Here is a 15,827-nt window from a genome sequence, read left to right on the forward strand (position 1 = left end):
GAGGTTACACTTTAAATGCTTCCAATAGATAGTAACAAGGCCCCCACCTCGACCACAAACCCTAGGGCGGCTAAAGCAGTCATAACAATTTCGAAGAGGGGAATTCAAACCACACAAATTCAGAGTAATGGTTTTTAGAGCAAACTATTTCACTGCTATTAATTCAGTGGTATTTTAATTTCAGTATTCAGAAGTGGGTAAAAAAAACAAGGTGTACAGTTACTCATAAAATTTTAATTATTATGGGCTTTTTTGCGTCCATATTATTGTGCCACCAGCATATATAACGACATGTGCACACACACACTATTTTCCAGATGTCCCATCAAATGACTTTGTTTCCACCGATTTTGTTAGTTCAAAAAGGTCACATCCGGGTGAACATGTAGTTCTAAGTTTGCAGCACTACTAGACAGCTGCAAAAGTCATTGATGGAGCGTAAGCTTACACAAGTCAAACAGGCTTTGCTGGAATTCACCAAGTTGTTGTTGAGCCTTCGCTCTGATTATGCTGTTTACACTTTTTTCTTTTTCTGAGCTAGAGGTTGAAGCTAATGAAAAAGTGAAAGACAATGGCTTGGTAGAGAAGTTGACCTCTGAGCAGAGGACAGAAATAAATATCTTGAAGATGGGAGCAATCCTCAGTACCTGTTCAGCCACAGCAGTGGGGGAGGCACACATAAATCAAATACCAAAGTGATATTTATTCGTCTCCTGAACTATTTACTTACTGACAATAAAGGTGGAATTTATGTGGCTATTAAGACGAGTGTTTCTGAATGGTCAGGGTCTGCAACTGAGGGCCACTTTATGGATTGGATGCAATAAAACCCAGTGATAAAACAATATGGAAGCTGTGGACCTGGTCGTCAATCAAAGGTAAGTATGATAAGTAAGTTCATTAATTTTAATGGAGTAAATTCTTCTCAATAATGCAGCAGCCATGATGCCATTATCCCTATTTCTTGTCTTAATACAGTGCTTTAACCCAGACAGAATGGAAGCAAGTCTTCCTTACCTTCCAGTAAGCCATGAATCAAACAGTGAGAGGTGAGGGAGAGATGGAGGGAGGATGAGGAGGAGAGGGTGGAGGGGTAGAGGGCAAAGGGAGGGTAGAGGCCTGGAAGAGGTTGGTAGAGAGATTAGAGAGATGCCCCAGGCTCATTCTCCAGCACTGTGGACAAGGTGATGTCACTACACGTTTCACTGAGGGATCTCCCACAGAGAGGGGAAGGGAGGTGTTGAAAAGAGATAGGTAGAGAGATAGGCAGGGGGAAGAGAAAGAGACTGAGAGAAAAAATAAGGAGAAACCGAGACACAGAGAAAGGAAAAAAGGGGGGGGGGCGGGGGGATTTGGGATTTAGTTTGTGCAGCCGCGAGAGAGAGAGGGGAGGGGAAAAATTGGACACGGACAATCTCGCAGTAACTTTTTTCTTCTTTCCTTTCTCCGTGGAAGAAGCCTCAAGAAAAAAAGTCAACGGGACAAAAAAAATCACACAGGATTACATTTGATTTGCATTTGCATCGCCCCACAAGATTTCCAATCTGGTCCCTGGATACATAGGCCTACGCGCATTTACTAACGGATTAATGTGGTCGCAAATTTGTGGGATTTATCAATAGTTGAAGGTATGGCTTTTATGGACTTTTATGGACGTGTTTGCGATGCTTGAAACGTATAAAAGCGACGTGAATTTTGAAAGTTGTTGTTTTTGCCAAAGAAACGTTTCAGTAAAGGCAATTATGGAAGACTGCAGTTAGTAAAGTGACTGCAGTGAAACTTTACGGTGAAACTTTTGCAGTAGGTTTATATGGCAACAGACTAAGACTGCTCAATACAGTACATCGCATGGGGATATTATAGGCGTATTATACAGCAGATGACCAAATAAACACCACTAACTCACTGTAAACTCAATATTGAGCACCATAGATACAGTGCAGGTCCCTATTGGATTATCATAGTGATACTAAAGAAAAGTGTAATGATTTTAGGAGAAAAAATACCATAAAACATAAGCATGATAAACTCACTTTCTCCCAGTGGAGATTATTAAATTATGTTACCTGACTCATGGTAGTATTGTTGTATTTCTTTATTTTATTTTGCAGAAACTTTTAAACCACAGCTAGTTGATAGGCTTTAGCTGCTGGCAAAAGTGATGCTGATTTTCCATTCATTTCCGAGCCAGGCCTTAACACAACACAGTATGGGCTGAGTAGTTACTGTAAATCTTTGTGGCTTGCATCCAACCCCTGTGGCATGGAAAAGCCTCCGAGCAGCACTGTGTTTGGATCTCCTACATGCATATCACTCATTTCAGAGATTAGTGTCCAAAATCTAACTTCTTTCCTCTACCTGGGAAGAAAGTGCTGAGGAGGAACATCTGTTTTCCTCATGACTCAGCCATCCCATGTTTGCTGTCTTTTGCATCCTGTCTGTGCACCCCACAAAAAAGCCCCTAGGGTCTCTTGAACTTCTGTGAGCCCCCGCAAAATGTGGAACAGCTCGATGCTGCATGTATTTAAGAGAGCTGCTTCTTCAGAGAAAATGAGATGTATTTGTCTGATCAGAGGTGTCATTCTCTACATTGCTACCTCCTCACCTTCAGTAAACAGAAATCTTCTCTTGAAGGGTAATTTCAACAAAAACATAATCTAAGGACCTTAGACATTAAAAATAATGAAAACCCTTATGGGCTGCAGTATCTCCAGGGACTCTTTCTCCTCCCCCCTGCAGTAACAGGTTCTACTCCTTCTTCAGACCTTGGGGAATATAGTCCTGTAAACGTTACAAATTGGTGTCCTAGAATTTAACTACACATTAAGTGCTGCTCACTTAACCTGTTGCAGGCTGTACATGCACACTGCATTAGCTGTGGGCCATGCAGTGTCTGTTTCACTTACTGCTTCCAATTCTAGCCTGTGCTATGGGCCTGCAGCTAATTGTATCATCCACTTGACTCTTTGCTTATTCCGGTCAACTGTGAAGTGAACGTTCAGCTATCAGAAATGTAAAATACAGCAGCAGGACATCTGCCTGCTCAACCATACATAGCATGGGCTTGAGGCCAACCAGTTCATGTCATCAGAGAATGCGTCACTTTACATCATTTACATCATCATTACTTTTGTAAGTGGAACCAAAAGGGTCCATGGCAGTGGAACTTTGAGAAGAGGGAGGGCTGTATGTATTCAGCACGCCCTACTCTTGTTCACAGTCTGCAACTGTGCTGGTCTGTTTCTCATTCACAAATATTCAAGTTAAGGCCCTAGACACTGCCCAGAATGTAGGACTAGTAAAAACTTGCCTTCATATAGGTTTGGATATTGCCTTTGCTAGTTTCCAATTTCTATTACTCCCAGTCAGTGGATATCTGGAGTGTCTATCAAAGCCTCAGGGCATCTTTAGTTAACTTTATTCACTCCTAGTTTCCCGTTGTAACAGGCCTGCAATGCGTTTGCAGGTTTGGCCTGAAGCACATCTGAAGTTTCAGGAGCCAAGAGTGTACATGTGTCCATTACACGTTGTTGTGTTCATGATGACATATCAGAGTTACAGTAAAGAGAAGCTTCTGACTGTCAAAAAACATTCACCAGAAATGCTCTGATACGGCCTGGCAAAAAGAACTCTGGGAATATCTGAACAGATAGCAGCATATTTATCTATCAATCAATATTTTTTTTTTGGCATCCTTTCACCATGGCTCTATAGATGGCAGTGTCGGTCGGTTAGTCCACCACTTTGGTCTAGACTGAAATATCTCAACAACTACTGGATGGATTGCTATGAAATTTTGTAGTTTTGAGTCCCACTGACTTTGGTGATCCCCAAACTTTTCCTATAGTTCCATCATGAGATTCATATTTGTGGTTTTGAGTGAAATGGCTCGACAGCTATCGGATGGATTGTCACGAAATTTGCAACAGACATTCATGTTCCCCTCAGGTTTAATTGTAATGTACACTTTGGTGATGCCCTGACCTTTCACCTAGTGCCATCATCAGATCAAAATTTAAATTTGTCTATTACTTTCTTATGGCTTATGACTAAATACCTGTAAAACTAATGACATTGCAACAGCATCAGCTGTACTTGTGTGTTTAGTGCTAATTAGTAAATATCATGCTAACATGCAAATTTAAGATGGTGAGCATGGTACACTTTAGACCTGCTGAACATCAGCATGTTAGCATTGTCATTTTGAGAATGTTAGCATACTGGTGTTAGCATTTAGCTCAAAACGTTGCTGTGCCAAAAGCCTTGATCATATTCCAAGACGGACACAGGCACAGACAGCTGCGGACTTGCACACAGACGCACACATGCTTTTATACGTACTACAATCGGGGGTTATGTGTATTCAGATATGTTCCACACGTGCATGCTAGAAAACATAATGGGGGCCTCCTGACAGCAAGAAGAATAACTCCTTTGTTGAATTTGGCAGAACAACATGAGAAAGTAAAAAAAAAAAATAGATGCGGAAACCATGAATTGGCCTTAAGTACTGCCTCATAGACCTGCTAGCATGGCTGTAGACTGTCTAAATCACTTATTCTATTTATGGTCACAGGGCTGTAAACAGTCCAACAATCATTTCAGTTCTCTCACAATAAGACCGATGTAGAATGGCTTGTGTCACAGATGTTAGCCTATCTCTCTGTCTGTCTAACAGACTTCATATTCTGTCTGACCACGTCTTTGTATCTCTGCCCCTTTTGTCTTCTGTGGCACACATGCTGTATTCTATATGAATGTGTTTGTATGTCAATGAATGTATGCATTCGCATCTACTTGTCTACTTATTTTGTGGGCCTTCTGTTTTATGGCTGCATTCCAGTCAACTTTTTGTGCACAGGGTCACAACCCCACAGACTGATCAGGAGGTTGTTTTCACAGCCCAGCACCAAAACCTCTCTAGGCTGTGTGTGTTTGTATGTGTGAGATAGAGCTGGGTAGATTGGAAGCAGATACCCTGCGAGTGAGCTGTCCATCAGTCGGCTTGCTGCAGTATGCTGGGAGAGACAGCTGGAAAGACAGTGAAGCCTCAAATATTACATGACTGACACATTTATGCTGGGTTTTCCCATTTAAAGAGATACAAAGTAGTCTAAACAATGGGCTACTGGTTCACTGTTATTTAATCATCCGTGTCTCGTGGCTAATAAGCAATTCTCTCGTCAGGCCATAGAGAGGACATGTTTCATTTAAATCTGTCAGAGTGTGTTCCTCTAAACATGCTTGTGTTGGGGCTGTTGTTCCATCTGTAAGTGGTGGCAATGATGATGAAATGTGTGACAACAAAAATTGCTGAGCACAAATTACCTCCATTGTTATATAGGACAGTATCAGTTCCTCTTTTGTCTGTGAATTCAAGCTATTAAAAGTACTGGGACTCATAGCTGTACTGGAAATAGAAAACAGGCAATGGGTCTGGACCTAAAACCAATATGAGTCCTGGAACTATGGAGCAGTGCTGCATCTTCAAGGGAGACATATTGTTGTAAAAAACGTCCAAGCCGAAAGAATGAGGCCTGTGCTGTGATTGTCAATGTTGGTCACCACTTCTGTCCAGCGCTGGTCTTCAGACTTGTATTGCTGGAAGACTTTCAAATCTGTCATTGTTTTCCTTCCTGTATTGGCTTCGGACTCAGTGACCCGATCACTCACAGGCCTGCTTACCGGGCTCATGGCCAGCCTGGCGGCCAAGCCCAGTGGCCTAACCCCGTGCTGCCTTTATCTGTTGTAGCCAGCTGGGTGGCCGTGAAGCTGCAGATGGAGTGCAGAGAGAAGAGGAGAAAGGGAGACATCCATAGCAACACATATTAAGAAGCCTATTAAATTGTTTTGGATTATGGCCAGACAATAATAGCAATGAGCTGTAACTTTTTCTTCAGCCTGTGTTTCGTGTTCTTTGGACTGTGATGCATTATGTACTGTGTGAACTTTCTTATTATTGTGATCATGTGGCATGAAGCCTATAATAATGGCTGCAGCTTTAGAGTGCTCAAACTCAGCCGTCTAAGGCTTTGATTAACCTTCCACCCATCCGACCGCATTTGAAAACGTTTTTTTTTAAACTAAGCTGTTTACCTTGCAGCTAAGTTTACATTAAAAGTGTCCATTTTGTCACCAGTTGTGCACACAGATAAATTGTGCCATAGCATGATTATACTGTATCTTGCATAGATCTTGCTCATTTCATAAAATGGCAACCTGGCCTTATAAACTGTAAGAAAACAAGGGAAGCAACCACACCTTAAATCAGCAGCCCACAAAATTGAATGCATAATTCACAATGTGGGGCATGTCAAGCTGTCCTTGTTATTTCAGAGCATAATTTGAAACATTCCACCACCACATTGTCTGTTAGCAGCACGCTGCAGGCAGTCAGGTCAGGCTAGATGGTATTCACACCGTGTCCTCGGCCGGGCAGGAGCGCCACATTGTGTACCCCCGGGGGAGCGTGGGGGTCATTTCTCCTGGCAGACGGGACAGGTGTGTGTACAGAGACACAGTCTGCTTGCCTGCCTGCCTTGAGGGCCCTGCTGTACCTGTAAACACTGCAGAGTTATGGGGTCCTCACACATGCTGAGGGCAAGTCCAGGTCAGCTGGGTTGTGTTTATGCGAGTCAGAGTGGGGTGTTTATGTGTGTGCGTTCTTGTGTGTGTTTATGAAAAAGGGGTTGTAGTAAGGGAGAGGGACTTTGCAGACTGAATATAATGATTATTTAGATGTGGCACACATTTTAATCTGTGTGTGAGTGTGTGTGTGCTTGTTGTTGGGCCACGTGGAAGCATCTGGTGCAACACAACCATGGCTCCAGTGGAATAGTCTCCAGATGTGTTTGTGTGTTTTGGCCCCACTGTCTGTTTGACTCTGGACCAACCAGCCAGCATGTGAATCATTTTACTTTCATGTGTTCATTTTGCTTTGTTGTCTTGCATATGCAGTAGATATTTATTTGCAGCAGTATGTGTACTTTGTTTTTGACTTCATGAATGGTTTCCTAGATATGGTCACGTGCGTGTGTGTGTCTGTGCACTTAAGTGTACAAAGACATATTTACATGCAGTTGTGTGTGGGTGTGTGTATGTAGCAGCTGCCCAGTCAAAGGCCAACCAGCTGGACAGGATAATGACAATGATCAGACTTTATAGAGTTACACTCCTTAATGAGGGACATTCTGGTTAATTCATATGCCACTAACAAAGCCTGCATCATACCACATAATTAACACATCAACTGTGACTGACTCATAAATATACATCAACGTCTATTTAGGAGTCAAGCATAATGTGCAGCTGTCGGCAGATTGAGCAGACCGGGTGGCATGCTGACAGAATGTAGTAAGGATTTGACTTTTTTGACTTTCTCTTTTTCTCTTTGTTCGTCCATCAGCTGGTGGCTGGGGTGAGGTGTTTTTGGAGGAGTAAAACCATGTGGCTTCTCTGCTCCTCTCTGACTCTGTTGGCCCTCAACTTCGGATCATGTGACATGCTGACATCAGAGCAAGGTGAGTTTCCTCATCCCTGCTGGAGTTTAAAAAAATGTAAACTGCAGTAGTGGTTATGCATGATGTGATATTCAGAACAAACGAAATGTCTTGCTTTAACAAAAGGAATAGTTTAAGTATAAGACTACAGCCAGCTGCCAGTTAGCTTAGCTTAGCATGAAGACTGAAAACAGGAGAAAACAGCTAGCCTGGCTTTGTAAAAAAAAATCTGCCCATCTCTAAAGCTTGCTATCTTAGCAACTTAGTGAGTTTCAGAGTTGCTGTGGGTTGGAGCCTCCACTGGCTGCCTGGCAACCTAGTGGAAGTCCCTGCGCCAAAGAAATAATCTGGCACAAAACCCCCAAATCACAACTTGTCAAGTCAAGCACTTTGGTTTTTGTATGAATTAAACAAACGAGATGTAACATGTGAGCCTTAGAAATGCTGGTAGGCTGATTTTGTAACACAACCAGGCTAGCTGTTTACCTCCATTCCAGGCTTTATGCTAAGCTAAGCTAACTGGCAGCTGGCTGTAGCCTTATAATTAAAGGATAGATATGAGAGTGGTATCCATCTTCTCAACTATCTCTCAGCAAGAAGGCAAATGAGTGTCTGTCAAACTATTCATTTTGTTAAAGCATTATGCTAAACTAAGTTAATTAGCTGCTGGCTGTAGCTTTATATTTACCATACAGACATGGGGTAGTATCAATCTTCTCATCTAACTTTCGGCAAGAAAGAAAATAAGCATATTTCCAAAAATGTTGAACTATTGCTTGAACTAAATTAAAATTTTAAATTAGATTAAAATGATCATAAGACATAAAATCACTGCATTACATTTATATCCACTGTGGATCTCTATTAAACTCTATCCAACTAAACTTTATCCAACATTACTGCTGCTGAAGCTGTGAATAAAAATGTTAAATGTTAAAGGCCACAAAAAATGACTAATTGCTCTCTACCACCTGTTTCTCAGAACAGTCCTTATATCTTCATTTAAATGCTTAAAAGTCACAAAACCATTACAACAGTTATAGCTGAGACTATTTTAAAATGTTCAATCTGGAGTTGTATGCTTGACCAACTCGTCACGCTTTGGAACCTATCTGCGTTTGATGGAACTGTGTCCGTCTGTGCCCTGTATGTGTGATGGGGCCCAAGGCCACAACGAAAATGAACTGTAATTACAGCTTGCGTAATTTTTGTTTGATACTGGCTGTTGGTGGTGGGGTAGTTAGGCTGTGGCAAGGAGGCGTGTGTGTTTACCATGTGCGGTTGTGTTCCTTTTCACAAGCCATCAATCATTCTGACTTTCTGTGTATTTGTATAAGAGAAACATGAGTTTTTATGATTTTGAATATCTGTATGTGCATATATGTGATTGCGAGCTGGTTGAAATGCTAGTTTATTTGTCTGTTGGCGTGTTGGAGAGAATGTGAATGTTTTTCTATTTGTATCCAGGTGTATGAATGTGGTGTATGTGTGTGTATATGTGTGTGTTTGTGTGTGTGACAGAGAAACAGACAACCAAAAAATCAAGAGGCAGAGAAATCTCTTTTATTGTTTTATTTATTTATTTTGTTCTGAACTGTCACACTCCCTCATCGCACTGTCAGTGTGTTCTCAGGGGCCGGCTCTGTGATATCACTCATGGGGCCGAACAATCCTCTATAGCTCGTGGAGCTCTGAAGGGAGCTTTGTGGAGAAGGGGGGTCCCTCTTGGGAGACCCTAGTCAGAGCTTTTCAGATGAGACTGAGTCAGCTTGCAGCTCCCCTGAGTCCTCTCCCCCAGTGGTTGGAAGAAAAGTGCTTTCTCAAGTGCAGCTATAACACTTTGTCACAGCAAGCACCCCCCCCACACACACACACACACACTCACATACACACACTATTTCTGACTCATCCAAATCTCTACTTACTGGTAATTTGCTGACATTACAGCAAGGAAGCAGGTTTAAGTAAAACTAGTGTTGAAGAGTCGAGCTGGATGATTGCACTGCAGTTCTGCAGTGTACCAGCCGGAGAGACTAGTCCCCGTAGTTAAATTAAATTGCTGAAATTCCCTGCCTGATATTGTTTTTTTTTTTTGCACCACAGACCTTACACAGTCTGAAGTAATGGATTTATGTATTGATTTGTTTTGACTCAGTTTCTCTCTGTCTGCATTTGAGCTAAGTTGTATGTTTTCTGGTACCAATGAATTGTAGTAGTAATAAGCTAATTTGCACAGAAACAGAAGTTAGAGAAAACAAGCAGCTTGCAGTAAAAACAGATACATTACAGTGCCTGGTTAGGAGAATCTTATTTGTGGTTAGGATATAAATGATTACGCCAACTGTATGATTTGCCTCTATGCTGATAATGATACTGATTGCATACTGTTGTCCCTTACTTATACTAATAATAAGTGAGTAATAAGTAAATTATTCCTTCACATACAGATGACTTTCTATGTGAGGGTTAGGGTTATGTTAAAAAAACATTAAAGGGTTTCTTTACTTTCTTAATACAATGCAGTGCCTGTGGAAACAGGATGTTGGGAGGGGACATCACAAAGAATGACCTACTTAAGTGTACACCAATAAAATATCAGTTAACAGAGAAGCTGTTTGATTCATAGGATGGGCAAAGGTAGAAGGGTGGGATTACATAAAAAAATGTAAAATGACAGTTTTCCAAGAAAGTAGCATTGGGGTATTTTTTTCTTCAAAGATATGGGTGCAAAAGCAAGCTGTAAACACAACATTGACTCATCTCCTTATAAAACTGACATGGCTAGAACTATTAGCAAACATCTGCCTATTTTCTTATCCAGCAGACACAGTGCAACATTCCTTTCCTTTGGAATTGTGTGTTTGGCCACCCGACAAATCTAATGTCAGGTGGGTTGGTTACCATGAGCGACCCCTATCACGTTACATGAAGAGTAGTCATTTGATCCATTGTTAATATAAAAATACTGAGTTGTGCAGCTTTAAGTCTCTTGAAAGTGAAGTGATTTCTGTATGTCATTGGCAAGAAATGAACTTGAGAAAAACACTTGTAACTGCTTCAGGGTTGCTGCTTCATGAATGAACCTGTCCTGTGATGTCTCTACTCTCTACAGAAAAAAAATGCATTGGGAGCTTCATCAGACCTGCATACAAAGAGCATAATGAGTACTCAGTAAAGTAGCATTGAGTCACATCTCAATACTGCACAGTGCATACAAATGACCAACAAGTGATCAATGTGATCAGACATATAATTAAAAATGTTTAAAATTAATATTGAACGTTTCGAGCTGACATATAGGTAAACAGTTTAATCACATACCAATATGTATATGCACACTGGTTGCCAGACATTGTCAAACAACACAATCTAATTTGAGAAGTGCGCAGACTTCTGCATGTCCTGTCTTAAGTTTATCGTTGTGAAAAGCTTGTAAATGTGTGTGTCATGAGTCCAGCCTATGTGTGTGTGAGCTTGTGAGAGTGTATTGAATGTGAGCCAGAGGCCTACAAGGGGAAAATGAGTGAGCTCATCTCTCTGAAGTGCAACGTTTTAAGTCTTTCCACTCCTCTGTGCTGCAATTTTATCTCTGGAAAACAACCAGGAATGTTCTCTCTTGTCTGTCTCATTTGGCCGAGAGGGCAAGTGAGACACACACTCTCTCCCTCTGTCTCAATCCCTCCTTCCTTATAAGCTCCCTCTCAGTTCATCATTTCCCCCCTCATTTTAGCCACACATTGGCTACATTGAATCATTGTATTGTATCATCATCTACATTACACAGCATACCCCTTTCCATTCATATGTTGGAAGTGTTTAATACCTCGGGGACCTGGAAGACTCTCCCTCTGAGTCTGACTTTCAAGTGATCAGCAGCCCAGTACAATTATCTTGGAATGCCACATTGTAAAGCACATTCAATACCTACCATACTCTTTCTTATTACAAACCACACACCACACACTGTGAGCACCTTTCTGACCTCTTTTTTCTCATGAAAGCACTCTGCCAAGTGTTTGCTTCTTTGAAAACAGAATTACAACTCAGAGGCAGTTGGTTTCAGTAGACTCTGGCCACAACAAGGCATTGGTAGATAAGGCCATTGATTCCTAAACCTTCTGAACGTGGTTAAATATCAGTCATGATTCAAGAAAATTCACACATTGCTTATTTTAGCTGCGATATTGCAGTGGGTCAGCTAGAGTTGATACTTACACTTATATTGTTCTTTGTTATAATGAATGCCTGAGTGGTAGATCTTTGTCTAGTCGTTGGCCTGAGGACAAGTAATAATTGAGTTTCCTTACTTTTTGTATATTGTTGCATTTACAATAATCAAATGTTCTCATGTTGTCCTTGTCTGACACCTTTTACTTGTACCCCTCCAAGTTAAATGTAAGTCTGTATACATCAAAAAGTAGTGTTTCACTTCTCTAAAGACCTAAAATGTCCTGAGTTTTTATCTTTGGCAAGGTGGAGACTTGGGTGAACACTCAGCAGTGTGCTGCATGACTGCCAGTGCAGTATCATTACCTGCTTTGGCAAGACTCAAACATAACCCATCAATGAGGAAGTGAACCCAGCCAAGACCATCCAATCTCTTTAAGGCTACATGCAGCTACTAGCAGGATCCTGGAGTGGCACTCATACTATGTGCTAATTAGCTTGTCAACAAGCAAATGCTTTCCTTTGATCACAGCTTGAGAGGAAATGGGGTTCAAGTTCCACAGTGTGTCCTCTGCCAAACTGCCAAAGTGCCTGAGTACGCAACAGTCCACTAAAATATCATCCATCCTCTAAGTTATGTAGAAGTTATGTTTCTCCCATGAGGGTGAGCAAAAGTGTGACGCTTTTACAACACAGCATTTAACATGATTCACAGCTTTAAAAGTGGTAACAAATGTTATAAAATTGTTTACTAATGTGATTTACCTATATGCAAATGCAGATCATACACTATATATATATAACCTGAAGTGACAATATATAATGTGAACAGGGTCATTTATAGTAACAAACCCACAGAAAATTATCACGCAACGGCAGCTCCTCTCAGCTCTACGAAACGTTTTAGTGTCTTTCAGCACATTGTTTTGGTTTTATGGCCTACAGCTGTTTAGAGTAAAAAAGCTCTGATAAACCCACTATAGACTAACTGCCCAGCACCAAATGACAAATAGACAAAGTTGGCGACTGGCTGGACCAAAACAGACCTAAAACAGGAGTGAATGTTCATATTTATACTAATATGGATTATTAGCAGAAATATCAAAGGTATTTATGAATATTAATACAATAATTAATATTATCAAAATTACTAAGATGGATTAATAATTACCACCCTGGGATCAAGGACCAGTAACCAAACGTGGCCACCAAGGTGGCTGTCCACCTAAAAATGCTGATATTTAGAGTACTGTCTTACTTAATAAGGGGGACAGTGAAGGGTGAGAGCCAAGCTCTGACTGTCACAACCAGCTCTTATCACAACACGTACACACAATAACAACATGCAACTGCTCTTTAAAAGATATATAGCGTTTATTTAACCATAGCACTGATTAACAATCAATAACTTCAATCAACAACTACTACCGTCTAGTCTAAACACAATAAGCATACAAAATGGAACGTGCTAACACAAAGAAAAACAGAAAAACACACAGCATTGAAGACATGGCGGTCCATTACTCTCCAAAATAAGCAAAACACAATTCACAACAATGAAGCTTAGTTGAAATAACATGCAGTTATAAAATCTATCTCTGCCCAGACACAAGCCTCTTACTTGAAAATCGCTCTTGGTTAGCGATGCTATGCATCAGTCCGTTTTGGTTATCCAGGGAAGTCCTCTCGAGCTAACGGAGCCGGATCCACACTATCGGCGGCTCCAATGGCAAAACTGTTCCTTCAAGTTGCAGCAAAGGGAAGCAGTGGTCGACGTCGGTGGGGAGAGAGGCTCAGCAGCGGTCTTGCTCTCCATGAAGAAACGGTCAGTCCGTATCTCTTTCTTCTGCACATATGGGATCGTTATGGTGAATAAACGATAAGGATCGAAAAGTGTGTTCAGCAAACACAAAACAGCCTGTTGCTCGTCCAGAGAGTTAAGACTCTCCTAGGAAAAGTTCACGCGATGCGCAGACGACGAGCAGTGTGTGGCTTTATAGACGCGATGTCGTCACAGCCGTGCGCCGAGATTTCATGCGCTGTATTGCGTGTCTTGTCCAATAGGTGTTTAGATTCAACTGAGATCTCGCGTTGGCTTCCACTGGGATCTCGCGTCAGTCTTACACCTGGGTGTGAGTTAACGGCTATAGGGACTTGGCGCCGTTCTACTGTCTGTCCTTTGTTTCTCAGTCGAGGCTTCAGCTTTTCCAGGTAGGCCTGTCTTTGTTTCTTACATGTGGTGAGGCGAGGTGAGGCCCAACATCGCTTCACACGACATATCACATTCACTTCATTCATACACTGATGACATGCAAGATCGACATGCGGGATGGAGGAAGCCAGGATCGAACGACCTTCCGATTAGTGGACGACCCACTCTACCTCTAAGCCACATAATAAGGTGATATATTGTCAATGTTGTGTTTGCAGCTTGGTCGGTTGCTGCCAAGTGGCCAAAATAAAGTTTAAATCTGGGTTTAAAGCTATATATTATTGGAAAGCTGTTGGCCGCTATGGTCACTTTTTCCTCCATTTCCTTTACATTGTGGAGTGAAGGAGAGGCTATTTGTTGTCACTCCTGCACATCAGCACACATTAGCATGAAGTTGAAAGCTTGATGTTTGAGTCTCAGCGGCTGATGTCAGTGTGTCACAATGGACGACATCCTTCTCCAGTCTTCACAACAGTATGTGTGGGAGGGTTGAATGTACTTTGTTAGCTTTAGCTCTGCTTCATCAACTTCAGCTGTATTTTGAGCTTAATGCTTACATGTTAACATACTAAAGCTTTAATTTGGCAAGTTAATGTCTTTGTATTGTGTGAACATAATGCTTTAGCATGCTATGCTAACGGTTTCCATCTACTGTACAGCTAAGTTGCTGAAGCATGTTGAACTACTTAAGCATGCTAAAATACAGCTAGACTGATGAAAATTATGAGCATGAGCTTGACAAACTGAGTTTGAGATGTCCTCAAATGGCCACTGGAGAGATGACACACAGTCTTTACGTTAAAAACCACCATGTAACTTTATGTCTTTATCTCAGGATAGAAGCTCTAGTCAGCCAGTCACCTCAGAAAGTCTGGGTGTGAAGGGCAAGTTGGTTTTCCTCAAGCGACACCCCCCCCCCCCCCCCTCGCTCTCTTGTGTTCGATCTTCCTCCTCTCTCCACCTCATTTGGCTGCTCGCTTGCCTCCAGCCAAGATTACTCCTGACAAAAACCTTCATCTTGATTCTGTCTGATGGAAATGGAGCGGTGATGAAAAACCAAAAATAAATAAATAAATAAAACAGAAAAAGGAAAAGAAAAAAGAAAGAGTAAGCGGCGATGAAAGATAAATCTCACCATCTCTTGACTTCAAAAAACCTGGGATGGCAGATATGAAGATAAGCTCTTGGTGTATGTGTGTGAATATGCACTGTATGTGACTTTTTTAAAAGGCAGTAGTGGCTTTGTGAGGCTGCAGAGAGTGTACTGTGTGCTGAGTTAGCAGATAAGACTTCAGGATGGGCCAGTCAAGTTATAAATACAGCATGTGTGTGTGTGTGTGTGTGTGTGTGTGTGTGTGTGAGAGAGAGAGAGAGAGAGAGAGAGAGGGAGAGAGAGAGAGAGAGAGAGAGAGAGAGAGAATTACAAACCCAAAATTCTACTGTTTATGTACTTTTGTTTTTATTTCTCAATTGCTTTGGCAATGTAAACGTATGTTTCCCATGCCAATAAAGCCCCTTTGAATTTGAGAGAGAGAGACAAATAGTGTCAAGAATGTAAGATAGAGTGAGCGAGAGAATCAGAGGACTCAGAAGACTCTAAACTTGTACTTGATACTTCCTGTACTCTCCACTATATCTGTTACTTTGTTCAGAAGTCACATTCAATTCATGAAATGTCTTTCATCTCAAGTTGCTCTCAGTTTCCCATAACACCACTGTTTGACATCTCTTTTCCGCACCTTGATTTTTACTTGTGGACAGCAATAAGAGAATGACACTGTGCAACAGACAGGTTGAAATGTCCTGCGCTTTGAAAATGTCTTTGTGTTTTGAAGCCTAGATGAGCAGAAGCTGTAGGGTGTCAAGTGATGAACTTGATAATAGGTGATGAAGTGCTAAATGTGATTTCATTCTTTCTTGAGTCGGCTTCCATGAAATTAAATTCCTAA

At 41.4% G+C, this 15,827-nt stretch overlaps 1 protein-coding gene across 5 annotated transcripts in view; it reads left to right on the top strand.

Annotated features, from left to right (window-relative positions):
* Positions 1-1,367: 1,367 nt before the first annotated feature.
* col16a1 (collagen, type XVI, alpha 1) overlaps positions 1,368-15,827 on the top strand; it is a 67,196-nt gene continuing 52,736 nt past the window's right edge. For all 5 annotated transcript variants that reach the window (XM_044171026.1, XM_044171028.1, XM_044171030.1 and 2 more), the window contains exons 1-2: positions 1,368-1,628; positions 7,406-7,520. In XM_044171026.1, the coding sequence (XP_044026961.1) occupies positions 7,445-7,520 (76 nt within the window). In that variant the 5' untranslated portion in view covers positions 1,368-1,628; positions 7,406-7,444. The remainder of the gene's footprint in view (positions 1,629-7,405; positions 7,521-15,827) is intronic.

This window comes from Siniperca chuatsi, linkage group LG17, assembly GCF_020085105.1.
Source record: "Siniperca chuatsi isolate FFG_IHB_CAS linkage group LG17, ASM2008510v1, whole genome shotgun sequence".
Classification (NCBI taxonomy): Eukaryota; Metazoa; Chordata; class Actinopteri; order Centrarchiformes; family Sinipercidae; genus Siniperca; species Siniperca chuatsi.